This window comes from Enoplosus armatus, chromosome 12, assembly GCF_043641665.1.
Source record: "Enoplosus armatus isolate fEnoArm2 chromosome 12, fEnoArm2.hap1, whole genome shotgun sequence".
Lineage (NCBI taxonomy): Eukaryota > Metazoa > Chordata > Actinopteri > Centrarchiformes > Enoplosidae > Enoplosus > Enoplosus armatus.
The window spans coordinates 10,466,990-10,494,979 of NC_092191.1; the positions used below are offsets into that span (position 1 = coordinate 10,466,990).

Genomic DNA, 27,990 nt, shown 5'->3' on the forward strand with positions numbered 1-27,990 from the left:
TCCTTTCCTTGTTTATATAAACAGTGCATGTCACATAAAAATATAAACAGAAAGAAGTATCACTGCTCTGTTTGCAAGATATTAAACTTTAAGTAGAATGACACAGAAAATCATTTACAGTCACAAACTGTACAACAGTTGGCAGAGGAGAAGTGCAGGGCAGCTAAAGCAAGACCGTGAAAGAGTGGATTATATTTGGTTTATGTACAATTCTGTAGTGTAAAAATTCGGGTGATATAGTTTGCTTTCTCTATGTAGAACAGATTATTACACTTTTATCATGATTGGATTACAAGAAACATTCATTGGAGGTTGGGGGCTAATTGAAACACTTGATAACAAAAAGCAGAGTGAAGAGGGAAAGAGAGGTAGACAAAAGGGAGGATAACGAGAGAGTGGGAAGAACTGAGGAGATGCAGTGAGATTTAGAGAAGGATAGAGCCAGATTGCAGAGAGGGAGAAAGATAAGAGAAAGTGAAAGAGTTGGCAACATGCAGATGGGATTTTAGTTGTTTTTACTCAGCAAGCTCTTCAAACTTCTTTCTACAGCCTCATCCAGCTCCTCCTCCAGCTCCTCCTTTTTGGACATTGCAAGTTTGGACTGATAATCGCGCACTATCTGGTCTATATAAGGGGCACTTTGTGTTCCGTGCAGCATGAGAGTCCACTCCTTGAGGACTCCTCGCTGAGGCTCCTCGCCCTGAAAGCCCACCTCCAGGACCCAGGTCCCGCGGGGGTCCTCACCCCAGGTGTGGGTGGTCATGAAGGGCCACTTGTCGAAGCCCACCTTGGAGTCGTCGTCACGGGGCCTTCGGCTCAGCAGGATGGACTTTGTGCCCATGGGCGAGGTCATATTGATGTTGAGGTCGCCACGGCGGCTGGCATTGACAGTGACCACCGCCTGAACGTGCTCCAGGTAGCGGACAAAGTTGTCCTTCCCCTGGCAGGCGTCAGTGTTGATGGCCAGCACCAGCTTGCTGCCAGACTGGATTTTACTGGAGAAAGAGAAACAGGTTGAACAGGTTAAAACTGGGTGGCAGGGAAAAGTTAAATATCAGTGTTAAAAATGAACCAAAGTCAAGTAAAAAGAGTAAGACCCTGTAGCTAAGACTGAGAGAGCAGGTGAAATTCCTATTTTTGTCTTTCAGTTTACTTACAGTCCTGCTCTCCTTTGAATGTTTCAGTAAATACAAAACTTGACCTATTTTTCCTATAGAAACATCCAGCCCTGAAGGAGAATCAAGCCTCTTTGTAAACCTGCTCTCTCATCGCACAGTGATGATTGTCATGTCTGCTAACTTGACCGTGTGATACATTTCTAGTGGAGGGGATAAAAGAATCTGCAATTTGGCCCACAACCTTTTATATTTAGTGTTCTAGCTGCCACCAGTTTGAAATGATGAAGTCTTAAACTCTATTATGGCTGCATTCAGAATTTATAATTTTGCTTTTACTTAAATCCCATCACAAGTTCTCAGAACCAAAATTGACCTCATCAAATGCATCCAAAAGTCTAAAATAGATATAAAACAGAGAAAAATAGCAACTTGTCGCATGGGAGTAGCTGGAAACAGCAAATGTGTGACACTTTTGCTTGATAAATAGTCAATTAGAAATTTTACCATAAGCAATAGTTTGAACAATGTGCAATAATGCCTCACTGCCTGTTAGATGGATTTATAGAATTGTACTGTAGAACAGGGTTTATTATATAGCCAACTGTGAATCTGAGGCCATTGTCAATAAAATATATGTGTGACATGTCATCTACTGGACCACCTCTGAATTCTAGCTCCTTTTCGGTGTGTGAATAGACTATTTTTCTTTTTTTGTCACGATGGATTTGCTCAGAACAGAGTGTAAAAGCAGGTCTTGGTATTGTTGCTGCTTTGTGGTTGGGAAGACATACTGCTGTTTCCATCTCTTTGGGTGATGGAAAGAAAGAGCGAGAACACAGCAGGGCAGGTGTGGTGGCTAAAGGCTATGAGGAGGCTTAATAACAATATTAGAGGCCAAGTCCGCACCGTAGGCAGTGGGAAATGGTGGGATGGGGGTTGGAGAGAAGACAACAGGGACAAGAGACAGAAACTGAGTGAGAGAGACATGTAGAACAGCATTCAGTTCGAAAAATGATTAATAGAGCGCTATGCTGAGCACACAGAGGTGAGTTGAGGGCTGAATTACTATTCCCAGAAAAACAGAACAAATCACAGTGGCGTGTTTCACAGTAAGTTACACCCTACAATGTTGAGAAATTTGACACAACCAAATATTAAACTGTTTTTTCCATCAACAACATGACTCTACATATGACGTTGTTATGTGTAAAAAGAAAGTATAAAGCGACACCTTCAAATTCATTTTACAATTTGCTATTTAGTATCCCCTTTGTTTTTTTCTCTGTCTTCATTATCATTAAAAGCAGAATCATTGTTTGTTTGATTAACATTATTAGTTTGCTAGACTGTATGACTGTGAGTGTAACTAAGTCTGGGAGTGAATATGTTCAGATCTCACTTTTGATCCCCAAAACGATTGTGTGGGCAGCAGGTGCACAGATCCCATCAGATAATGTGCGAGAGTAATTACAGAAGTCGGTCATAGAGCAGGCAGAGGGATGCCTCTGAAGGGCAGGACCAGTGGAGATTAAAAACAACCCCACCGCATAGTGGGGCGCTGCGTGCCAGCTCCACTGGTAATGAGTAGTTCTCCTCCAGCTAAGTAAGCCACAGCAAGCCAGAGCAGCTATCAGATCAATGCTGAGCAGTGTGTTTGCGAGCATGGCTATGTTAGTGTTTATTACTTTTCTCTGGTGATACACTATCATCAGAGGTGGGCTTGTTGTAATTATATCTCTACCACAATAGAGGCAACAGCGGTGCTGCTGTGGAAACAGTGAACTGATGAAAAATATGACACAGCCAGCAACACAGCTTTTAACGCACAGCTCAAAAATAGCTTGAAAAAAAGAGATGGTATTTCTCCCTCATAAATACCACATTTCTGAGCAGTTATTCTTTCAGATGTTAAAGGTTTGTCCATGTCTGAGCAAAGAGCTGATGCCACTTTCTGCAATGGAACCCTGAATGATATGGGAATGTCTAAAGTCACATCCATGCTGCATAACAAGGCAAGTCCTCTCCACCATCTGCATGTGATGTCCTCAGGGATGCAATAAAAGCCATATGACTCTTAAGGGATGCTCCTTTTTCTATCTGAAACTGTACTCAAAGGAGGCACACACACACACACACACACACACACACACCATGTTGTCGTGACTGCATCGTCTGTGGAGCACTGATTAGAGACTAAAATAAGGAAATGGAGGTGTTGATGGTGGCAAAAAATACACAGATGCTTCGTCTGCTATTTTATCTTTACCCACACATTGACGCCTTCACAATGCATGTGAAAGCTCAGGGTTAGGTCACACACATCTACACACATGAACACCTCCACCTGGAATCCCTTGCTGGCTGTGAGTCAGTCTAATTGACAGTGTTTCCAGGGCACGCCATGCTGGGCCATTTGCGGTGCTCTAATTAGAGCGAATAAGAGGGCTTACCACAGGAAACCACCAGGCATCACACACGGGAGCTCAAAGCCTCAGGATATGATAGATGGATGGAGAGCCCTTCTGAGGTGTACAAAGGGGGACAGGGGGAAGAGAGGAAGAGGACGTGAGAGCGGAAAAGATGACAGGGAGGGAGGCTGGAGGCACAGAGGAGAAAGTGAAGGCAAGGCTGCAGATGGAGGAGATGCGGGGAAGAAGAGAGGGGGATGCAATGCAAAGGGAGATACTTCTTAATGTCGGTGGACACGGGGAGGATAAGCTAATTAGATGGATGCCTTAATTACAGCTGCACGAGGACAGAGACTAAGGATCTTTCGTCTGATGGGGTTTTCCACTAAAAAGTTCAATTACCTAATTAAACATTCTTAAACTACTACTCCTCCCTCAGAGAATGAAATATTTTTAAACTAAAAAATGCAACTACTAGACACAGGATGTCTCCAACTGCACTGCAAAGTATATTTTCACTGGAAAGACATGTCTTCAATTTTCACCTTCTATCAGATGAAGACAACACTAGATGTCAACATCTTTGTCAACAATTTTGTTAGGGATGTTTACCATAATCTGTCATACAGAAATCCAATTCAGATGTCAAAAGCGCCTTTCAGGATATCAGTCTTTGTCTTTATAAATCTACAGGACCATCAGACAGACGGAGCAGCTAATCTAAATATTACAGGGTTAAGAAGTGGACACTCCCATTGCAGATGTTATTGAATTAGACCTTATTGGGATTACCCAGTAATTAGATGAGTGTCTCTTCTGCTCTGCAGCATTTTCCTTTCAACATGTTGGTAGCGACAGTTTTCAACCGTACAATGTGTAGTGAGAACATGTAATATGCAGTATATATATTATGAAAAAAATAAAATAAGTAGAAATGTGACTCACTGGGTCTCCTGAATGGATCCGGCTACGCAGTGGAAACGCTCAGGCACGGTTTTCCATTCCTTGGCCATTTTCACCATGCCACCAGCGTCCAGCACACCGTAGCCAAACAGGTGGTTGAACTCGAGGCCCACGCCATTCCTCCTCCACTGGTGGACCTCGTCGTGGAGCTGGTTCCTCTTGGAGGTCAGGACTGACAGGTGCTGCATGTCTCTCCATGTCAGGTTTGGGCTGGAGACAAACCAGCGTACATAGGACAGAGGCAGGGAGGATAGAGTGACAAAGTTTAGCAACAAATAATAAAACATTTCCAATTCATGGTTTTGCTTTAATTACATGATTTCAGTTATCTAAACATCATATTGACTGTACTTTGAGGCAGATGGTTGCCTTTGTTTGTGTCTCCCCCTCCATTATCTCGACTGTGTGTAGTGACAGCTTTGTTCTGGCTGACTCACTGACTCCTGCTGCTGCATGGTTCAAGTGTGTTTGGGCAGTAAAAAGACCGTGCACTCCTCCTAACAGCCTCGTGGGTTATTTGCCGCCGGACAGGGTGAACATCCGCTCCTCCCAACAGCAACATCATTATTGTGTGTGCAAAGCAAACAGTGTTTCTTTACTCAACTCCACTCGCTGGTGTCAGTTAATGGCAGCAGGATCTTGTCAGCCTTTAATGTGAGAAATGAAGCATCTGAGAGAAAGGAAAGGCTCTCCTCTGGGCTTTGAGAAGCAGCAGTTCTCCAGGTTTTAGATTTGTCGTATTCGTTTAAATATGTGTAGGTGGGTTTACTTAAGCGGCATATGTTTTCAATTATTTTCTGATCCACAAGGAACAATCTGTTCTGACTTCACAAGAATTAAAATCAACTCAAAGTTGTACCACAGTGTTAATATGACGTGATTAACAGATTTTGTTGTAAGCATCAATAATAAAAGCTTTGGTATTACCACTAGCCTACATAATATTTTCAGCAGGTTGAGATAATAATAATAAGTACTGCAGTGTGTTTCATCATCCAGCACAGTGTCTCTGCCACATGCATAGAGCAAGTGCAGTAATAAATAAAACATAACCACTGAGCCCATCTTCACAGTATATAAACTGTATTTTTTAGCCTTGTACTACCGAGATATAAAGAGCACTGATCCAAATATGATTCGTGTCCTTGGCACAAGCACATACAGTCTGCACTTTGTGGGCGGCAGAATAAGTGCTGTTTCACTTTTCATTCGGCTCATGGTTGTGATAAATAAGCAATTCTGTGAAAAGTGGAGAAATGACTTGTGCTTTCAAGGAGTTCAGCCACAGAGAGAGAAAATTAGGATAAAGGATATAAGAATGGAGACTGACAGAGGAAGTCAAAGACATCAATGCGATAAAAAAGCTCAAGGTTGTGCTTTGAAAGAAATAGCAGCTCCTAAATTAATAGCATAAAAACAGTGTCCTTTCGAATCAAAGATTAATCAGATCTAAAGGTGGAAAGGATTATACCTTCTTACCAGCATTTTGTTCAGCAGAGTGGAGTCAAATAATGTAATATTGGTACGTAACAACGTAATGTTTTATACAGACAGTCCATCTAAATCAATAATCACAATTATTGCAAGTGTGTGGAAGGGGCAGTAGAGTACATACTTAGCCTCAAGAGCCAGAGCAAAGACACCGGCTGCCTCCGGAGCTGCTGCTGATGTTCCAGAGTGACGCAGCGTGCAGTTCCCATACAGGTCTGTGGTGGCCTGAAATAACCAAATCACAGGAAAGAAAGAACAAGAATGCACTTTTAATAAGTCACTGTGTGAAAATGATTGGGGTGGGGAGGGGGGTGTTATTAATATTTTCTTTGGGCACTATCCTTGACTAAGAGAAAAAATTGCAATTGCAATAATACTATTGATTGGTACAATTCATTTTGTCATTAAGATATGTTGATATTGAATGGAATAATAATCTCCACATAGCCACCACACTAGAAAGTGGAATTAGCACTTGCCAAGATGGTGGCAAACAAAAAACGATGTTTCCTGTTAAACCAAATATGTCACTGTCACTGTCACTTTAAATTACACATTCATATTGTTTACATTTCACATTTCACATTTTTACTGTATACTTTACTGTATTTCTGCTTTCTGTTAACATGCAGAATAAAGTTACATATAGTTACAAATGAATCTGAATATGAACAAATAATGAGATGGAAAGAGATATTTCTTCTCCCTGAAGTTGCTCATTATTATTTGAAAAAAAAAAAGAAATTGTACATTCCCAAAGCACTTTCAGTTTAAGGACATGTCTGAAACCAATATGATTATTTTCTTTTTATATGAGTTAGAACACAGATAAAGAGTGCAGAGTGTACACTGGCCGAACTGTTATACAAACACATCAGCAAATTATGTTTATATTCATTGAATAAGCATTGAATTATTTAATTTGGTGCTTAATTAGAAACGATAACAGATTGACTGAAATTAGAGGGGAAACCCTAGGGAAGATCCGTGGCTCTGTCAACAGCCAAAGGTGATTTGCATAATCACAAACACAAACACTTTTGTACAGTGGGAAATTCATTTTACACACAGGCATGGTATAGAATGTCTATATTCTTGATGTGTGCATGCTAAGATAACAGCATTCATTCTCTCGACTATAGCCATCAAGGTCAGGCATTTGTCCTCAATGAAAGGAAGCATGCATCGTCTGTCATGCTTCAGTTGTCTCTTTTTGTTTTTTTGGTAAGATGGTACGTGCTCTCCAGGTCTGTTTGATTCTGGTGACTCACTCACTCCTTTTTTCAGGGATCACCCACCGGTGACACATTTCTCCAGGTAAATGTTCAGATAGCCAGTTATAGACCATTTGCGTCAGTCATCAGATTCACGTTGGTGTCTCACTTGTTCGCTTTGTTACTTTTCTTTCCACTTACACAGAAAAAAACACTTACAGTAAAGCACTTTGGTGAAAATTAACTCTTTACTAATGATTTTCCCTTGTCATGGTAGAAACACATTTTCTAACAATAAGAACTAATAAAGGAGGACCATGAGTGCATAAAAACCTTTTCATATTTCTCTTAATAATACATCCACTTTGCCTTGATCAACACAGTATGAGGGCTGCTCTGAGTATCTACAGCAAAATGATGCATCTGGATGTCGGTGGAAGGCAATCAGAGAAGTCCTATTCCTATAACCAGCCAGCAATTACAGCACAACAGCTTCTCCAGGGTTTTATCCCTGGTCTCCTCCTATCTCCTGAAAGCACATATCTTTATCTCTAAGGACATATCTTAACGTTACGAGTCATCTTTGAATGCTAAAAGTGCACAAACCTACTGAAATAGACAACATCAGGGACCATGGAATGTCAAAGATATTTGATAACCTCCTTAACAAACATTTGAGATCATTTCTTTTTCATTCATATGAAATGTATGTACTCACAACGCCAGCCTCTGGGTTCCTCTTGCGGCCGTTGCTGAACGTGGATGCCAGGGTGGAGGAGCAGCTCTCATCGTACAGGGCGGTGCGTCCATCATTGATGGCTGAGTTTATGGAGATTGTCCACATGCTCGAGGCATAACCATCGCAGTTGCAGTCGTCGTAGCTACCACCATCTCCTGATGCCCACACGTAGATGCTGCCTTTTCCTCCACGCCCCTAAAACAACATCATCACCATCCAAGTGAAGTGAAAATATGTCACAGTTCTGCTTATTACTAGCGGGACATACATTGAGGGAATGAGAATTGGGAATTTGGGAATTTCACCTGCTTGTAAATATACAGTTTGTGTGTGTGCCAGTTTGCTAAGTATGTACATAATCTAACTCCAAATGATCAAAGGACGAATCAGACTTATATAGCTAAGACAGATAGAGAAACTGAAAACATGTCAAAATGTAAGGAGGGAAATTTCTAGCAAATATATAGGTCTCAAAGACATGAATCAAGTCCTTACACAAACCGGGAAAGCACAACATATTATTCCAGTGCTTCAATCACATCATTGGCTCCCAATGCAAAAATTTCACTTATAGTCTTTAAAGCACTTAATAAATGTGCTCCCCAGTACAATTCTTACATGCTGACTGACTACAATCCAATCAGACCTCTCAGGTCGTCAGGTGGCGGTTGTACCTAGAATAGGATCAAGATGGTGAGGGTGCTTGTAGTCATTTTGGTCCTGCTCTGTGGAACAAACTGCCTAATCACACACTGCCTATGGAGACCTGTCACAACTGTGTTCACATTCAATAAACTAATTGCTCAGGCATATGATAAGCTACTGTGTTCATGTGTGTCTGTTGGGTGGATGCAGAGTTTGTTGAGGGTGGGTGTTCAATTCGTGTGTAAAGAAAGAAAGATCTGTGGAAAATTGGTAGACAGAAAAAGAAGAACAACGGCAAACTCCTCCATATAATGCGATCATAGATTATTCACACAAAACATAGCATTCAAGCACAAGACAGCACACATTTGAGTTCTAAACTGGTCCACAGACTCCTGCCCACTAGTATTAAAGTGAATCTCTTCCCAGAGCTGAACAGATAAGACAAAGAAGATGTCTGCTTTTAATTTGCACTATTCGATGCATATATTATGTGACGCCAACCAGCCCGTTATTTTGTTAAAAATAACAATACAGTGCTTCAGTTTCTCCAGCAAAGTACATTCCCACTGAGTGAGTACAGCAGCCATAAAATTAGAAGTAAACCATCATATTTGTAATACCAATGATTGGTATAACAACAACTTAGCAATAAGCAATGCAAAAACAAAAGAAGTTAATTTATTTCAAAAGAACATGCAACAAATCGAGACACACAAGCATATATATAGTCCTATCTTTACTAAAAGCCGTGCTTGCTGGAGCCCTCTGAACATATCAGAGCTATCCTATCTCTTTTTAGTTAGAGCAGGTAAAAAGGCATTACTGTCAAGGCATGAGGCAAAAATTAAACCCTTTGACGTCCTTTCTGTACCTCCTTTTTGCGTAATACCTTCTGTGAATCCAGATACATTTTAAAATGTCACCTTAGTTACCAATAGAGCGCCTTGAAACATGAAACAACTGATTGTGGCCCCACGCAGGGAGCATCCTCTTCACCAAATGCTGCACCTGTTCCTACAAAAGGCCGACCGTTTCCCCACAGAACAAAGGATCAAGTGGAGGAGGAGTGGCATGTCCTTCCCTTCACAATGCTTATTTGTGTCGCTCTTGATTTGAATTGCAAAGACAGGTTTGAGCATCGTCGAGCTCACCTATGAGCTTCAGGCCTTCTGCCTTCTGTCTCCTTCACAATCCAAACAAAGTGCTTTAATTTGGCGCAGCACACGCTGTCATTTATTTCCATTATCGGTGGCAATTTGCAAAACCACACAGCTTAAGACGTTTAAGATGCAGACCTGAAGCCACTCTGTCTGACTTAACATAATGTGCTTCTTAATTTTAAACGTTCCCCTTTATTGCACAGTGCACATCATGTTCAGCCTACACAGCAGCTTATATAAGTGATCATTTGAATGTAAGAGGCAGATCACAGAGTGGCTGCTTGATTAGTAATGTTTACATGATCAGAGATTACAGTCAGCTTTGCTCCTACTCAGCTACCCTGCCTGAGACAGGGTCATTTCAGAGTAACCCACACCTGCCTGCACACAGTGCATGATGATTAATCAAGCAAGTAATTGGCAGTGGCACTGTTAGCATGGCAACTCTGTGTGTGTATGTGTGTGTGTGTGTGTGTGTCCAAGAAGACTGCCCTTCAACCGGAGGGCATACGATTAAGCCCCCCGTTGGCAGGTCTTGGAGAGTTTTCACCTTGCTGAAGTGTCCTTGAGCAAGACCAGAATGCCTAATCAGCTCCAGAGGCCCTGAAACTCCACTCTGACTTTTTGAGGGGCTTTGATTAATTAATCAGAAAATATTCTTGTGGAGAGTAGTCACACATTAGGGGTGCTGTGATAGATTGACTGCCCGATTACATTCTTTGCCTCTAAACTGGCTGTTTGGAAGATCAGTATCAACACAGAGCACAGAGCAACCTCTATGTGTAGACATTTTCATTTTTATATTAGTAGTACAGTAAAGTAGAGCTTTACTGTCCCCAAGGGGAAATTTTGTTTACAGACATCAGTCAAATGAAAAGAATAAACAATACTACGAGTCTACAGCCATGTTAGCAGCTCTGTGAGGCTGTACTCAGGCACAGCGGTGCTTTGAGCTAAAAACATCAGCATGCTAACGCCTTATAATCCACATGCTCGAGGCATAACCAAATGTTAGCAAGCATATTAGTTTGCTAACATTGGCTAAGATGTTGTGATATTTCAGTCTGGAACAAAGTGGTGGACAGACCGGTCAACAGATCGACATTGCCATCTAAGAGCCATGCCTCTAGCATGCAGCAAGCAGCCGTGAGAAGAAGCCACAAACCAGGTGACAGCTCCGTCCCATTCGCAGCTTTCAACAGGCCACATTACATATTTGTAAAAAGCCAATAGTGGATAGAATGAAAGACCTCATATACCTGTTAGTGCCACCTCAACGGAGGTAGAACCTCCACCCTGATGGAGGCAAATTAGACTCACTTTGTAACGTGTAACTTGATACAAGTGGTAAAGATCATTTGCATAAATCATCATCTGTGTCTAAATTTACACCAGTTACTTTTTGGCACCCTTTGACATTATTATGAAACCCTCAGGACAGCAGGCGTGATGTTGCCTCACCTTGTTGACGCCATCAGCCATAGCCTGCAGCGTGAGCTCTCGGGGTCCATCCACTGTCTTGCCGTCATCGGTTGGTCCCCAGCTGGCGCTGTAGATGTCAATAATCTGGGGCATGTGGCTGATGGATGACGCCTCAATGATGTCAGTCATAAAGGGCTGGTCCAACATCCTGATACCTGAAAGAGCAACATCTCCATATGAGTCTGACATGAAAATTCAGTTTGAAAAATTGGTTTACCATATTGTTACTGCTGCTGGCACACAGTGCATTTTAGGTGGCTGTAAAACCGTTTTCACCTGTTTAGGTTTAAGATATGAGAAGATAGTAGCATCTAAACCCAGTAGCAAGAAAGTGATGTCAGCTTCATAGCAGCACACAAATAAAGCAGTCAATACTCATTTTCATATTTCTATTGGTACTCCCTGAGCATATCTCAAGAAAAATCAATATGAACTGGAAACATGGAGCTGTCTGGATCAATGGTGTCCTTTTTGCTATGTGGAATCTGACCTCTGCAGTAATTTGCAGTAATGAGGTATACCATTTAAATGTGCTTCAATACCAAACAATGCAACACCGTTCTTCCACAAATACCTATATTTTGGACATGATGCATATAGAATTTCCCCCAGAGTGAATCACCCCTCATCATACCTTCGATCCTTTCATCATACTATTATCAGAACTGTTATTTGCTAACGTCGACGTCTGCTCATTGTTATTCCTCTCACTGTCCAAACGGCAGATTTAATGACACACACCTGCCACCTTGGAGTTGTAGGCGACTCCCACACCGCAGATGTTGTTGTTGGCTGCCGCAGACACCTCTCCAGCACACCGTGTGCCGTGACTGGTGACAGCAAAAAGCAGAGAGTAAACTTAAGAGGATTTGCATGAATTTACATGAATTTGCAAAAGGATATAATGTGGGTTAAGTATGAGATAAGATTTCCCAGATTAGATGCAACTCCTGTTTTTGTTTACTTTGTGTCTGACTAGAATGAGGAAAATTAGCATTCTTCCGAAGCCATAAATCAATTAAATTAACATAAACACTGTAATTCTGTGACCTGAAGAACATTAGCTCATGGAGAGGCAACACGATTTATCCATCCATTTTTCCATCATTCATGTGAGTCGGACTGAATATGTTTGCACATATCAGTGTTTTGTGTGCACCATGTGATATGTGTCTATCTCTCCATCCCTCCGCTCCCCACAGGGACACTGCAGAGAGTCAACCCCTCTCTCCCAGCATGCTTTGCTACAGACAGGCAGCTATTTATAACAACCAGCTGATTAGCCAGCGAGTTGTGCCCGACAGTCAGCAACTGCTACACTGGCAAACCCAAATACTCCCTTCTCACTCCCACACACAGACACACACACTGATGCATCTGAGCAGATGGAGGCACGGTGGAGGAGGAGAGGCGGAGAAAGAATATATTTCTCTTTGTCCCTCTCCTCGACATGTTGCAGTGGCAGTGGATCACCCAGTGTGATTGGGAGATGGTAGGCAGATAAGACGTTATCAGACAAAAGGTCGCCACTGTGAACGCTGTGACCCTGAGAGGAGAGTAGACTTGTGCTAGCCCTCCTTTATCTACTATCTCTCCTCCAAGTGAGCAGGTAAAAATAGGCATTGTGTTTTCTATTGCATTGTGTTGGACAACAGCTCTGTTTATTCTGCACCATTATGTCTTAATGGAACTAGGTGGAGAGGAAATCAATAGAGGAGAGCTGCCAGACTCCAGGGAGAGCACACACATGTGCACACGAAGACACACTGAGTTTGTGTACATATAAACAAGAGCTGGCTGGGTGAGCTTTACCTGTTGAACCAGTCGTCTGTGTAGCGTGGAAATGGGAACGGGTCATTGCTGCTGAAGTCATAGCTGGCATCGGCATTCTGAAAGGACCAAATGGATGCATTTACAAAAACAACAACATGGAAAAACAAAAGGAGAGAAAGCAGAGAGGAGCATTTCACGGTGAAGTGCTGACCTTATCACTGTCTGCTCTGTCATCTATTTTGAGTTTTTCCAAAACATGGCGTGCAAACATGAAATACTGAGAGTTGTACTTATAGTTTATTAGGTACACCTAGCAATGACTAACACAATTTAATGGAATCATTTGACAAGTACACTTTCTTGCCAAGTATTAGATGGGAAGATCAGTACCACTCTCATTTTAACGGTAAATATGAAGCTATAGCATAACCCTAACCCAAACAAAATAAGATATAACATGTTAATTACAGAGCTTTAGAGGGGCTGGTAGGCAGTCAGGCTAGCTGTTTCCAGTCTTTATGCTAAGCTAACCGCTGCTCACTTTTAGCTTCATATTTACTGTACAGACATGAGTGTGGAATCAATGTCCTCCTACAACTCAGAGGTAAAAGATCCCAAATCTAACTACAAATCTTTACTCTGCGGCGATACTGAAATAATGTGTGGTCACAGCGGGGATTTCAAGCTGAGAAAGTAATGGCCCAATCACTGCCAGCATTTAATTCCACATGGCCAAAAGTAATAGGATCAGAGTGAGCAGCAGAGGAAAGGCAGGAGAAAAAGACGCAGGAGACACTCATCTGCCAGAGAGTTAATGCAGTCAACATAATTATCAGAATAGCTATGTCTGAAGGACACACACACACACACACACACACACACATTTAACAGACACACACACAGTGAGATATAACAGACATCCTTGGGAAAGTCTCTCACTTATTGCTCTTTGTGTGTCACACTTCCAAAGCTGTTCCAGGCTATTGCAGTCTGCTGTAATATCTCCTTTACCTGTCCCTCATGCCACTTTGAGTGGTGTCTGTTTTGCTCTGTGTGGCCAGTAAAAGGTTTCTATGTGTGGTCATGAGTATGGAGAAGCCACAGCCGTATTCATTATCCATAGAACCAACCAAACACACCAGATCAATCTTCGCAGGCTGTTTCCACACTCGGGCCTGACAGCTCTGCTGGCTGGCATTTAGAAGAGATGACTCAGTCAGCGACAAAGAGAAAGCAAAACAGCAAAAGCTTACTGACCCAAAGGAGAAACACCATAATTATCAAAGTGTGGAGCAGGTAACTGGAGGAAAGTAGAAATGCTTATGGCGACTGGGGTTGCGTGATGAAGTGGCTGTAGAGAGAGGTTCATACCTCTGTAATTGCCTAAGGAGATGTGATGATAAATAGAAGGTTAAATGGCATCCAAAGATTATTCCCTTCTTTCGTCTTTCGTCTCTCTTTGTCTGTTTTTTTGTATTATATAGATATTTAGATCAGTCAAAGAAACAATAAAAAACTAAACCAATTTTAACAGGTGGCAAAACAGCAGCAGTGATGCTGGATGAAAAATGTGAAAAGTCTGAGAATTAGCTTGAAAATGTTTTCATTATTCACCGCAGAAGAAGAGAGAACATGGCGCTCCCAAGCAGGCTTTGTGCTCACGTCAGGAGCAGGAGTTTTTTTTGTTTTTGTTTTTTTTCATTAAATGGAGTGAAAAGTGCTGAGCCCCGGTAATAAATGACACATGGGCATGTCCGTGAATCACTTTCTGTGCTTCTCAAGCTCATATCTTCTGTTATCAATCAGACTCTGCTCTTCCTCCAGTCTCCTGTGAGCAACCAGGGTCAGAGTAATGGATTGTGCCCAGCCTCAGCCACCTCACCTTTCGCAGGCAGCCCTCGTCTCACCGAGAGCGAATGGTGCTTGAGAGAGCAATGACTCAAAGCTGCTATAGTGGAGGCCTGTATGCCCTGTTTTTCTAGTTTCAGATAAAAGTAAAATAAAACGGGTTTTTTTGCATTGGTGGAAAGTAACATACATTTCCGACAGTGCTTTACTTAGGTACAATTTTGAATTCTTGTTCTTTATTTGAATATTTCAAATTTCTGCCACTTTTTACTTCTAATCCACTACATTTCAGAGGGAACTGAGTTACAGGTTAACTTCACATCAATGCTTCAGTATTAACAATAATGTCATATATAATAATACATCAGTCACAGGAGCCACTTTTTTCTGCAGAATAATCTATTTACCAATCTACTTAAGTGGGATTTTGAATGCAGGATCTTTTTCATTTTTGTACTGATAATTTTACTTAAGTAAAGGATCTGCGCACTTCTTCCACCACTAAAAAGGCAAACATTTTAAGTCCAGAGAGAAGTCATTTTGTTTTGGATGTGTTTTATGACTGATTTATCACTATATGCTAATGGTGAAGGGGCCTAAGCACAGACAAAACATCCTCATGTATCTCTCTTAGTGCCATTTATCATGTTATCATGGCTGATTTCAATCGTCCATTTGGTGCTGATAACCTAATCTGTAACCTAGGAGAGTTGATGCAGGATTGCTGTATAATGTGACCTTGCTTGAAAGTCCTCTGCAAGATGCTTTAAAGTAAAAGTATCAGGAAAGAAACTGTAACACAAGGTCCAAGCCAACTTTAAAAAGATTACAGTGAAGATGGATACTGTCCATTTATAGTGCTACTCTTGACAAAGTGTTTGTGAACAACATCTTGAGCCATTTCTATCACAGTGATGATGAGCACATAACAATATACATCTCTTAGAATCTCTTTTAGGTCATTTTATAGACACTCGCCTTTTCTCTCTTTTACTCCCTCTCTTTATCTCTCATAAAAACTCAAACAAAAACAACATATGAGATGAACCTCATGGTAATGTGACATCATAACAAGTTGTCATGGTAACTTCCAAGGGTGTACAGAGGGAGAGTCACACTTCAATAACCAATAACACACCTCTGCTCTTTCTGCACAATTCTCTTTAAGACAGAAACGGTCATCCACTGATCGTTGCTGCAAATATTGTAGTAGCTGAACACAATAGCAGTATTAATCAGGTGCTGGCAAACGTACAAATAACAAGAGTAACACTCACACTCATAGCTCCGGAGCAGGAATTAGGTGAAAGTCAACATTGTAACTGTCTCCAACCAATTGTTCCTCCTTTGCATCAGTGAAGTTCATCACTGCTATCATCTGATATAAAATACTGTGAAAGGTAGGAAATAAACAATACAATATCTGCTATACTTAGAAGCATAACATAAGAATCTGTATAAATGTATTTATTTATGCAAAAAATCCTAAGTACTATGACTATTGGCATTTGCAGATAAATGTACCATGAAATTGAGCTACCAAGTTAGAAATGTCTTATCTCAGGACACACACAATCTCACAATTAATTCACCATATCCAAATGTATCTTATTATGTGTCCCAGTATGATCATCACACCAAATGGGAAATCTTGAAAAACAAGTAGCACACAATCCAACACCCTCTCATAAACTAACATTTGGCAGTCCAAAGCAGAGCAAAATGTGATGAACCCAAAATGGCATTTTTTTTTCTATTTCTTATGTTTTTGTTCAGCTGATAGTGGGGGGTCTTTGTGGGTCTGCGAGACGCCATGACAACAGTAACAAAACAGGATTACATACACAGTGTCTTTCTCTCTAGCACGCGCTCTCCCTCACACAAACACACACTTTAGATCTATGCACAGCATGATCCATCAACCAGTGGAATGTGCTCCTGCATCACCACAGCTGGGGATGAGCATTACTTTTGGGCCAAGGCTCATCTCTCTTCACAGGCAAGAAACATGCCAATGCAGACAAACATAGTGGTAAGTGTACAGACTAACAGAAAAAAAACACACTTATGCAAGCCACATTTAAAATGATCACACAGTGTGCACATGAGCCGAGGCGGGGAAGCAAAACAGAGAGCACACTGTACCGGTGTAATCTTTAATATCTCTTTGCAACAATATGTTAACAAATAGGTGCGATAAGTACACAAACTGCTGGCATGACTTAATACATTTCTTGTTAAAAAAAGCATGGACATAATCGTCACAAGGGGGTGTTTTGAGGCCAACAAAGTGCCATGATTCATTCGTTCACAACACCTCAGTTTCTCTGGAAGGTTTGCATTTGTGCATCCTTGGATTCAAGGCGACAACACAATTCAGTCACACAGACGAAACTGCAAAGTTATTACTCGAATCAAACTAAGCCTTCTGCATTTCCTTGTTCCATTTAGCAGTCCCTCTTGTCCTTTAAGGTTTTATCAGTATTCTGGAGATAGTGCATCACATTATGCAGCGCCAACTACCCTGGCATTATCTCTGCTTGTGACAGATCGGCCTGCCATTGTGCCTGCCACAGTGCAGTGTGCATTAACATTAAACAGCTTGGCTGGCCGTCTGCCTGTCTCTGCGTCCTCCAGGAATACAAGGAGACTCGGCAGCCATGAAGGCAACTTGGAAAGCACCTGTCACTGCCAATGGCACGCCGTGCAAAGCCCATGAAATCCACCACCTGAACCCCTGCTTCACTTAATAACAGCACTTCAAAGAAATGAAGGAACGCATGAACACTGAGGTACTCACATAATTTGATGACAGGTCTGGATGTAGATAGTCAATGCCTGAAAAAAGATTTTGACATTAATCAGTGATATAATTAAGCATGAGAGGAGGTGCTTTACAGAGGATAACATGACCTCAAGTGCTTATTGCTATCACACCACAGATTCATATTTATTTAGTTTTGTTCTTAATGGCACTGTGATATCAATGAATAATTCAATTCTGACAAAAACAAAGTACATTATCCACAATTCTGATTCCAGCCTCTCAAGTGTGATGATTTGCTACTTTTCTGTGTTTCATAAAATGCATATCTTTGGGTTTTAAACTGGAAATTGGAGCCAAGATTACAGATTATCATAGGCATATCAAGTGGCAACTTGCCATCGTGTGCCTGTTATTATTTACCATACATATGTCTATATTGTAATATTGTATTTGTGCATTTTTATCTAATACCTATTTACACACCTTATTCCTACACTATACTGCCAGTAACTTTCCTGACACTACCATTTTTAAATATCAGTCTAGACAGGAATAATAAAAGTTGACAAAGCATGCAGTAAAAAAAAATATATATATATATATATACATTTTTTTATCCTTTATTTGATGATTTATGTATACAAATCCCACGACATTTTAGGCTTGAAAATAGAAATATTGGACAATTTGAAAAGAAAAATGTGGTCTTATGTCTTATAATACATCATAATGTGGTGTAGTGAACCATCTTAAACAGAGAATAACAAATCAATCTGAACTAATACATATTCCCTAAATTCTAAAAAAAAAACATATCAGTGGTCACCATAGTCTGGAAAGCAACTTTGTGTTACTATTAATTGTATTGGTGATTAAACAGATGTGAACAAAGTAATTGAATCAGTATGATGAATATATGCAGGTATAATTGAGTGTTTTCAGACAGCACTCAAGGGTAAGAAACAACAGAACTTTATACTCACCATCGTCCATGATTGCAATGGTAACTCCTTTGCCTGTGTAACCCAGTTGCCAAGCTTCAGCCACATTAAGATCCAGCCCAGGGGTCCCGTCTGCCTGGCCTGTGTTTATCTAATCATTCAGACAATATGGAGAACATCCATGACTCATGGCACCCAGGTGAGCCACCATTACAAAATTAATCAACATGAAGGATGTGTGTGTGTGTGTGTGTGTGTGTGTGTGTGTTTGTGTGTGTGTGTGTGTGTGTGTTTGTGGGGGGGGGGGTACGGATAAGGACTGCTTGGGGTGGGAGAGTGAAGGTGAGAATAAGGGGAAGTAAATGTCAGCTATACGACACATTCATCTGGCGTATCAGATGAATGTGCTGTATAGCTGACTGCAAGCTTGCGTAAAAGTCACGCTTGCCAGTTAGGGTAAACAACAGGGGTGGAAACCAAGCGATGCAGCGATGAGATGGCATGGATAGTATTAGCCAGGCTAATTAAAGACTGAATAACAACATTGATTCAGAAAGTAGTGGGGAATATGCCTGAGTAATTAAGGTGGAAGAATGTGGGTTGGTCCTAAAGGTCAGGCGGCATGCAGACAGCTGCTTGGCTGATTACTCACCAGATACCACTGCTTGGTGAATAGAGGGTCACTCATGTTGGTTTCAATATCATTGACATTTCGGTAGCCTCGCTTCTGACGACTAAAACCCTCTTGCTCAAAGACATTCTTCACCTGGGGAAGAAAGCAAATGATATATCAAGTCATGGTCAACAATAATCTTACAAAATATTTCATACGAGGATCATACAAAGACAAAAAATGAAATACAGGTGCACAACAGTGCCTGTGCTGGAACACGAGAAAAACTAGAAATAGGATTTCTTATGATGGCTGAGATGTAGGCGTGCGCTGCTCTGTGCACAGGAAATCAGCAAACCCAGCTGTGCTCTACTGTACCATGAAGGCAGAACATCATGTAAATCAAGGGCTATTCTTTTTCTCCTAATCAGAGGGGCTGCAGCTGGAGCCAAGGCTTCCAAACTCACCTGCCACACAAGAGATGGAGTTGGTTTTTGTTTCCGCTTTGTACATTTTCAACGAAAAGCCACAGCAATTACACTCACAAATAAGCTTGTGTTTCTTTGAATCATCAAAGGCACTTAGACAGATGAACAGCTGTGTTTTGGATTACCAATGTTTACTGAGAGCTGCCACAATACCATTTATCAGGCACTAGAAGATAGCATAGGACAGAGCACATAAGTGATGGGGATAAATGTCTTAGATGAAATTCAGGTGCTTGATTAGCTGGTGGCTGTAATCAAAATGATTGGGTGTCTTTGACAATGATGTTGTATTTTCATTTCTGCTACATTTAGAAATCAAGCCACAAAGCAAACAATGCACTCTCAATATTTCACTGCCTTCATCTCTGTCAGTAGTTGTGAGAACAACAGTAATCAACGTCAGCCATTCTAATTTGAGATCGCATCCTGTTTCCCTGGGAGGCTTCATCAAATAGCCACCTTCACACATTCGGAAATAAACTGAAGAGGTTAAGGAGAGGTAAAGGAAGGACGAGTCAGAGAATCTATTAGTGTCAATACCTGAACCAAGTGAAGTACCAACAATCTGCTTGTCACCAAGGTCCCAAGGGCAATGATTCCATTTATAGGTTTAGGTCCTTTTCTGTCTCTCTCTCTCGCTCTCTCTGTCTCTTTATGTGTGTTTCGGTGTAATGGAAGGACTGGAAACTGGACTCTCTGTACATACAATTGTCAACACTACAAATACATCTGTACCTTAAACGCCTCATTGACTTTAATTCTATTTTTTATATACCTGAATTAGTGATGCTAATAATAAAAATTGAGAATATGTCTTTTTTACAGTTTCAAAGCTACATTTTCAAACATGGGTCCCTGTGGTTAAATGTTCCTCTTGTGCTTACCCAAAGCAAATTCACTCTAGTGTGACTGAGAGAAACAGGCATTGTCCGGTGTGTTTACCACCACAGATAAGAGAGCAGAGCAGCACTTAAGATGGCCTTTTAAAATGGCCAAAGCCTATTCATCCAGAGCTGTCTTTTATGGCATAATCTAAGCAATCAGGAGGCACACACACTGTAAATCAACGAGTCAGTAAATCCTTTAAATGACAAGTCAGCCCTGAGAAAACTGAAATCACCATATTTGCATATTACCTTCTGTCTTGGAGGATTTTTAAAACAGTGAAAATCATTTTGCCAATGTTTTCTTTCTTTTTGAATTGGCCGCATGTTGCATTTGTGGTCACATAATTTCATCCCCATTCAGAGGGAAACTACCAGCACTTTCCACATTATCCCTGTACCCCCCCTTCCCCCCTTCTCTCCATCCATCATCAATTTATTCCATCACTTGGCAGGAGAGCTGGTATTTCCCTTGAGACAGCATGTCATACTGCCCACTCACAACATCAAACAGTGCCCATGCACCGCCATCACTCTCCGCCTTTGCCCACTGCCTGCTCACAACTCACAACGCTTCAGTTCACAGAGCTGTGCCGCCTCTCTGCTTTCTCCTCGTCCTCATTTCCCTCCTGGCTTTCCCAGGCATGCGTCTTTCAGGGTCAAGGGATGCTGCTCATTCACAAAGATGTATTCAATTTTCTATTATCCACGTTTGTTTATTTCACACCCACTTCCAAGAATGCCTTCAATAGATTTTGAATGTATTTTTCTCATGTAAAAAAAAAACTCATGTAAGGAAGGAATCATGGATGGATGGGGTGAAGGCACGGATGTGTGGATGACTAGAAGTCTCATTTGAAATCAGTTCTTGACATGAAATGTAAAAGGACAAGAGAGGACAAGGACACGTAAGCATAGAGCAAGATGCAGAGGAATACTAGGAAAAGATAGTGGGTGAGTAAGAAGTGGGTCAACATGCTCCACTAATAGAGTCCAACAAAGAACAGGGCTCCTGGGACACTAAGGAATCCATCCAATACACTCTACAGTGCATTCAGTGCTGCTACTCAATTAGACATGTTTGAATGTGTTAAATGAGTGCATAATGACTCCTTTAAATTTAAGAAATCATTTAACTGAATACTACACAAAGTGACTCTTTTTTTAACCTCTAAAATAGTATTTATGGTTTCTTTTTGCATATATTTGTCTTCATAAATGCAAACTAGTGCCTGTCTTTTTGACAGAACTGCAGGTGTAAAACTGACATATGTCCACAGTAATGCCTTGAAATATGGGAAGACGACACTTCAGCATGATAAACAGGCAACATTAAATCTGACTAGCTGACCTCATACTTTCCAGAGATGCACAGAAATCAATAACTGCAGGGTTGCATACGAGCATGTCAAGCATCTGATTAAAAACCCTGCATCTGGAACGTAGACCTACCGATGTCCTTGCTGTCTCACTTCCATTAGCTGTATTAGCTCAGTGGAGAGGCTCGCATTTATTTTCATTAGCACCTCTCACAACTGCAATTAGAGAGGTTAGTTGATTGTCTGCAACAAGACCTCCACTTTCACCGCCTCCAACAGTGGACAGAGCTGAACACACTGAGAGCTCAGCACGCAGCCAAACTGTTGTTATTTAGATAAGAGCTTGAAGACACAGCAGATCTTTGTGTTTTATATTATGAAGTAGAGCTTAAACAAGTCGTCAATCTATCAATGAGTTGATCAAAATAAAATGAATCAACAACTGGCAGCAACTGGACGATGTCTCTGGGAAATGGTGTGATGAACATTGTTTTTTTGTTACTATTTTTACTATTTTCTGACTTTATCTGACTGATGAAATAATCAGCAGATGAATTGTTAATGAAAATAACCAATAGTTGCAGCCCTATTATGGAGATAAAGTGAAATACAAAAATGGAACATATCAAGGAAACACATCCAAAGAAATATTTAGAAAAACTATCACCAAAAGGCAAGTCTGTAAAAGAGTAAGTTTTAATCAGTGATTTGGAGCTGGATATTGAATTAGTGGCATTCCTCAGGGTTTTGAGTTGCCCTCATGGCAAAAACACAGTCGCTTTTTTTCTTGAGACTAGACAGAAAGAAAGTGAGAAAGCACCAAGGATCTCAGGCTGTGATGCAGTTTATGAAGATTACAGTATGTCTACATTGTAGTTATACAGGTATCAGACCATGCCATGGTTTAAGTATCCACTTATCCATCTCTACAGCCAAGGCCAACAAACCAATGACAAACAGTGTCCTTCTCTATTTGTATTCCACATATCCACCACAACTCATTCAAATTCAGTTTTAGAGATTTTGTTTCAGAATGAAGTTCCAAATATTTAATTCTTATTGCTGTAACTCTGCGGCTTTTCATGTATGTGATCTGAAGGTGAGCTCTGTGTACCTTCGTTGTTTTCTGCATATCAGCTGCTGTAATAAATATTTTGACTTTTGCAAGCTAGGTGCGTCCAACGGCCTAACTGTAATGTTAAAGCCCTGGTTTTGGATACTAGCCTCAAAATAACCATTGTCATGCAAAGTGAATGGGGAGCCATGCCACTCTGGTCACATGCGTAGAGGAAACACAGTGTGATTTTCTCGGTGTGCATCTCTGCGTGTATGCTTACCCTGCGGTCTTTCTGGAGCCGCTGTCTGCTGCGGGCACTGCGTTTGCTCCGCCTCTTTGATGTGTCCTGAGGATAGAAGTGAAAGAGATCCTCTCCAAAGGGAAGCTGGGCAAAAAAAAAAAAAAAAGAGCAAGAGAAGAAGATGGATCAGGAGCAGAGCAGATGCAGAGATGAGAACAAACACAGAGGCAGCAATCAGAAAGTATGTGAATGGCAAATACAACAAACACAGCAGATCATAAATGGAGAAGGACAGCAGGTCATCCTCCAGGTGGGAACAAGGGCGCTGATTCCCTGGATTTCAACGAGGGTCTATTTTAAGGCACTGGAATCAACCATGATAAATCACAAGGGCAGGGAAATGAGATGCATCATCCAGAGCTTTCCCTCCGGCACTGTGCACAGATTAAAGACCCCCTTATGCTTTAGTAACAGCCAGGGTACAGGTCAATCCTCAAAATAAATGCTTTCAGATGCGCCTGTCACATCTAATGTGAAAATGAAATTCTTATAGAAGGACGCGGATTATTCTCATCTTCCACTGCTCTTTCATTCTACCATTGTTGCCAAAAGACAGACAAAAGCTTGTCTGTGATGCAAATAATAAAAAAGAAAATACAAATACTGCACTTCCACTGAATGCTCCTTTAGTAATTAAGGTCTATTTGAATATTGGCTCATGGCAGATCTCTTTCTCTCTCTTTTATCCCTCTTTGTGCTCACATTTGTATGTGTGTCCCGGTTCTGTGTCCCGGTCTAGTTAATTAAGCAACAATAGATGATAATTCAAATGACACAGACATTGTTTAATGGTGCATATCCCATTAAGACAAATATAGCTGCCGATTACATAACCTGGGAGGCAGAAGATGGGGGGGGGGTGATCCAGTGCCTACAAGAAAAGGAACTAGCAGTCACAGAACTGGTGCACGACCACCACACACAGATATCACATTATGATGAGTTACACATTGAACCAGGGTTTTTTTTATTGTGGAGATAAAAAAAAGAAAAGAAAATCCTCCTTCAAAGCAGCTCAGACACCCCTCTGTTCTCTGCTACGCCTCACTGGCCAAGGCTCCAGCCAATTTCACCCACACATTTATTTTGACATGTGACAAGGCACACACACTGTCAGGGAATTATTTCCATTGGTCTGCCATAAACGGCTTGTTACATCTCTTGACATGTTGTGATGCGTCCTGCATTTTTTCAAGCTATTTCATAAGACATAACTTGTCTCAGGTGAGTAAAATGTCATGTCTGCAGAGAAGGCCACGAATGTCACGACATGCAGTGTGAATATGAGATGGAGAAAGGTGTACTGTTTTTATAAATGTAAAGAGGATTTCCCCCTTTTAACAAACCCGGTACTCAAAAAGAAAGATAAACAAGGTTCTCCAAAATTTGGTGATTAAACACACAAAGACGGGATCTATGAAATTCTCAGGGATGAGATCACACCACAACTTCATGTTGTGAGAGAAACCCCTGCTGATGTAATGGGTTGTGCTATTTTCTTTTTTTTTTTTTTTTTTTTTGGCTCTATAGGACACTGAAATTGGATGTGTCTGGAGATACAGTCCTCAGGGGCCACAGGCTGGTGGGCAACCTACTAACCAGGGCCTGCATTTTAGTAGGTATGACGTCATCAAATTAAGCAAAAGTGTAATTAAGTCAAACCAAAAGAAAACCTTGAGAAGCCTCTCAGTATCTTCTCTATTGGAGTTCTTGTGTTGCTGAATAGAGCATGTTTGACTATTTCTGATGGCGAGAAAGGATTGAAACGTTGCCAAATAGGTTTATGTTTTCGTAGTTAATCTGGTTTATTTGATTTGCAATACAAAATCGTTTATTAAAGTTTGGTTTCCTCAAGCGAAAAACAAGAAAAATAGCTTATAGTGCCAGCAATGCGTGAATTTTTTTTTTTTTCATCCCAGCATCCCTACCTTTCGGGCACTCTGGAACCCATGTTGTGTTGCAAGTTGGTGCGCCTCGTCCTGTGCGTCCTCACGCAACTGAACCAGAAGATGGTCCGTTAACACTCCTTCTGCAGCCTGCGTCGCAAGCAGCAGCGCGTTCAGCAGCACCATAAATCCCACAGCTGTCCCATGTCGGGGACGCATCGTGTCTGGCTTGTGTCAATCCGCCTGTCTGCCTGCCCGTCGGTGTGAAATCAGAGTGCGGGATGCTCCTCGCTAGAGATGGCAGAAGGAGGAGGAGGAGGAGGAGGAGGAGGAAGAGGAGGAGGATGTAAAGGGGTCGAGTCAAAGCCTTTGCGGGCGCATCTCCTCGTCTTCAGCTGCTGATACCACAGGAAGTTGTCTTTCTCCGAGGTGTAGCCGCTCCTGCTGTGTGGTTCGAGTGTGGAGGTTGTGTGTTGTGGACCAAAACCTGCATCCTCAGCTTTCTATCTCTCCTCCTCCTCTTCCTCCTCCTCCTCCTCTCATCTGTAATTCATTTACCTTACTCGCTCGGGTAGTTACTGCGCGTGACGTTGTACCAATGGGCTCAGGCGGGTGTGTCCCATTGTTTCCTCCAACGGATGAGCTCGGGGACACTTTTCAGCACCTTGGAGAATTCCTCCTATCGTCCTCAGAGTTGATAGGAATTTTATTGATCAGTAGGCAATCCGATGCTGGCCTCACCAAATGAAAAACACGCTCACATAATAGCCTATCCCAAAAAGGACTCGTGAACCAGACATAGTTCATGGTGATCTTTTTGAAGGAATACCTCTTTAATAGTTATATTTATATATAATTCCAATAGGTATATTCGTATAGCACCATTCTACAATATATTCCTCAGCCTAGACTTCTGTTTTTAAAGATTTGACACACTGTTTAGCTCTGTTATGACCAGTCTGACCCTCTTTGTGTAGTGTAATGTAAGAACAGTCTTATTGGACTATAATTGGTCATCTGGATGTGAACAGCAGGTTGTTAGAAAGAACCCTGCAAAAAGACTGCTCTTACAAAGGCTGCTCATTAAAGGACTCCAGCCTCCCTGCTGTTGTACTGTACATGAATGGGATACAGGGCTGCTGTGGACTGATGTGACAGTGATGTGTGTATGTGAGGAAGTAGAGAGCAAGTGGGAGAAATTACTGTGAAGCTACTAATTTCCCTTATACAGACAAGATTCAATGAAAAGGACCATATATGCTTTCTGCTTCACGACTGGCAGTTGCTACTACTGTGATCTTTACAGTTCATTGCCCTGGCTCAAATAAAGATGCCCCCTGAGCCCCTTTCGTTCAGTGGGCCATTTAAGAATCTGCGGGTTCGTCAATTAACAGAACTCTGTATGTGTTTGTGTGTACATGGATGTGCAGGATGTATTTTTTGGTATATGTTTTTCTGATTTTGAAAAGCACCACCATAAGATCTCTTGTCATCTGTCAGAATTAAGTCTGTCATGTCTAAAACTCACATTGTCTATAAAGTAGTTGCATGGTTGCACACTTTAAGTATCCAGCTATCTCAACAAAATGGGCTTGAACTAAAACAAGATTGGCAAAAATAGTCCTGCTCATCTAACTGGTACCTGTAGTTAATCATCGTATTGCTCACATTTCATGAAACAGCTTCATAAAAAACAGTTTTAATTTTGAATTCAGTGATGAGAAACGATTAGTTTTCATGCTCTGCAGTTTTACTGGCAAATTATTTCACTTGTTCAGTGAAAAGTGAGATGAAATGCACATGGAGAGAATAAGAAAAGCCTTATAAAATATGCATATGCATATTTTATTAACAGTTTTGTTTTGTATTCAAAGTATTCCTCTGTGTTAAGTCAGTATGCACCTGTTTAAAAGATGCTAATCTATCGGCATAATGATGTACTGTCACATGCAGCGTTCACTATTACATAATATTATTTGAAAGGTGTGGTAACAGGGGAGCACAATAGCACGTGGGTCAGTTATCTCAGAAGAAGAATAATGAAGGTGGATTTTCTATAAGTGGATCCGCTTTACTAATCACTGTTTCCATGCTCCCTGCAGACCTCCTCCTACACTCCTGCAATTCCGCAGTCCAGTGATTGTTTATTTAGCTTGGGCAAGCCAACGTCCTTCCCTTCTCCATCAGTACACCATTCTTCACCACTGGACCATCGTGACTGATCCACACTCCTGTTTTGACTGCTGATTCACATGTACATATCATCTTCATCATTTATGTCTGGAAAACCTGTGAAACAGCATCTTCTGCTTCTAGACCATTTAGGGGTTTTCTGACAAATCGCCAATTTATGTTGGGAGTGAGTCAGTGTTCGTATGCCTTTAAAGCTGCTCCATCACTGTAATACAGAAAGACTACGACACCTCTGCTTCAGGCAGGTATACCTGTCATTTTTACAGGAAATGGACTCATACGACATGGCGGAAATCACGTCACTCAGTTGCGCAGCATATAATGAAGTTGTTTATAATGACATTCATGACTAATTTAAAAATATCTCCTGTGGGAGACTGAAAGTTTGGAGAATAAGACAAAAAAACAAATTTGCTCAATTTAGGATAGTAATACTGGTGGGTTTATTAGTTGAACCCATGACTTGATAACAGCTCTCCAGTGTTACTTATATTAATTCAGCACATGTTTATGACATACAATAATTACACCTTTTAATCAGCTGACTGAGAGGCAGACACAGCCTGTGCATAGAGAGTAACGTGTGAAACGGACACTACTACTAATATTCATGGCTTGCACTGTTTATATATATGAGGGGAAAAAATATTCATTTAATTAGTCATTTAAACATGAATAAAGAGTTGAGCTTGAAGGT

The 27,990-nt window shown here is 41.2% G+C and overlaps 1 protein-coding gene across 1 annotated transcript; it reads right to left on the reverse strand.

Moving 5' to 3' along the window:
- Positions 1–446: 446 nt before the first annotated feature.
- pcsk2 (proprotein convertase subtilisin/kexin type 2) lies at positions 447–25,319 on the reverse strand. Its single transcript, XM_070915800.1, has 12 exons — positions 25,143–25,319; positions 23,194–23,298; positions 19,205–19,318; positions 18,595–18,703; positions 17,645–17,682; positions 13,036–13,112; positions 11,965–12,053; positions 11,203–11,378; positions 7,913–8,128; positions 6,105–6,205; positions 4,472–4,699; positions 447–995 (listed from the first exon to the last, which is right to left on the reverse strand). Exons 1-12 carry the CDS (start codon positions 25,317–25,319, stop codon positions 506–508), a joined length of 1,920 nt encoding a protein of 639 aa, XP_070771901.1. The 3' UTR covers positions 447–505.
- Between the last annotated feature and the right edge of the window lie 2,671 nt (positions 25,320–27,990).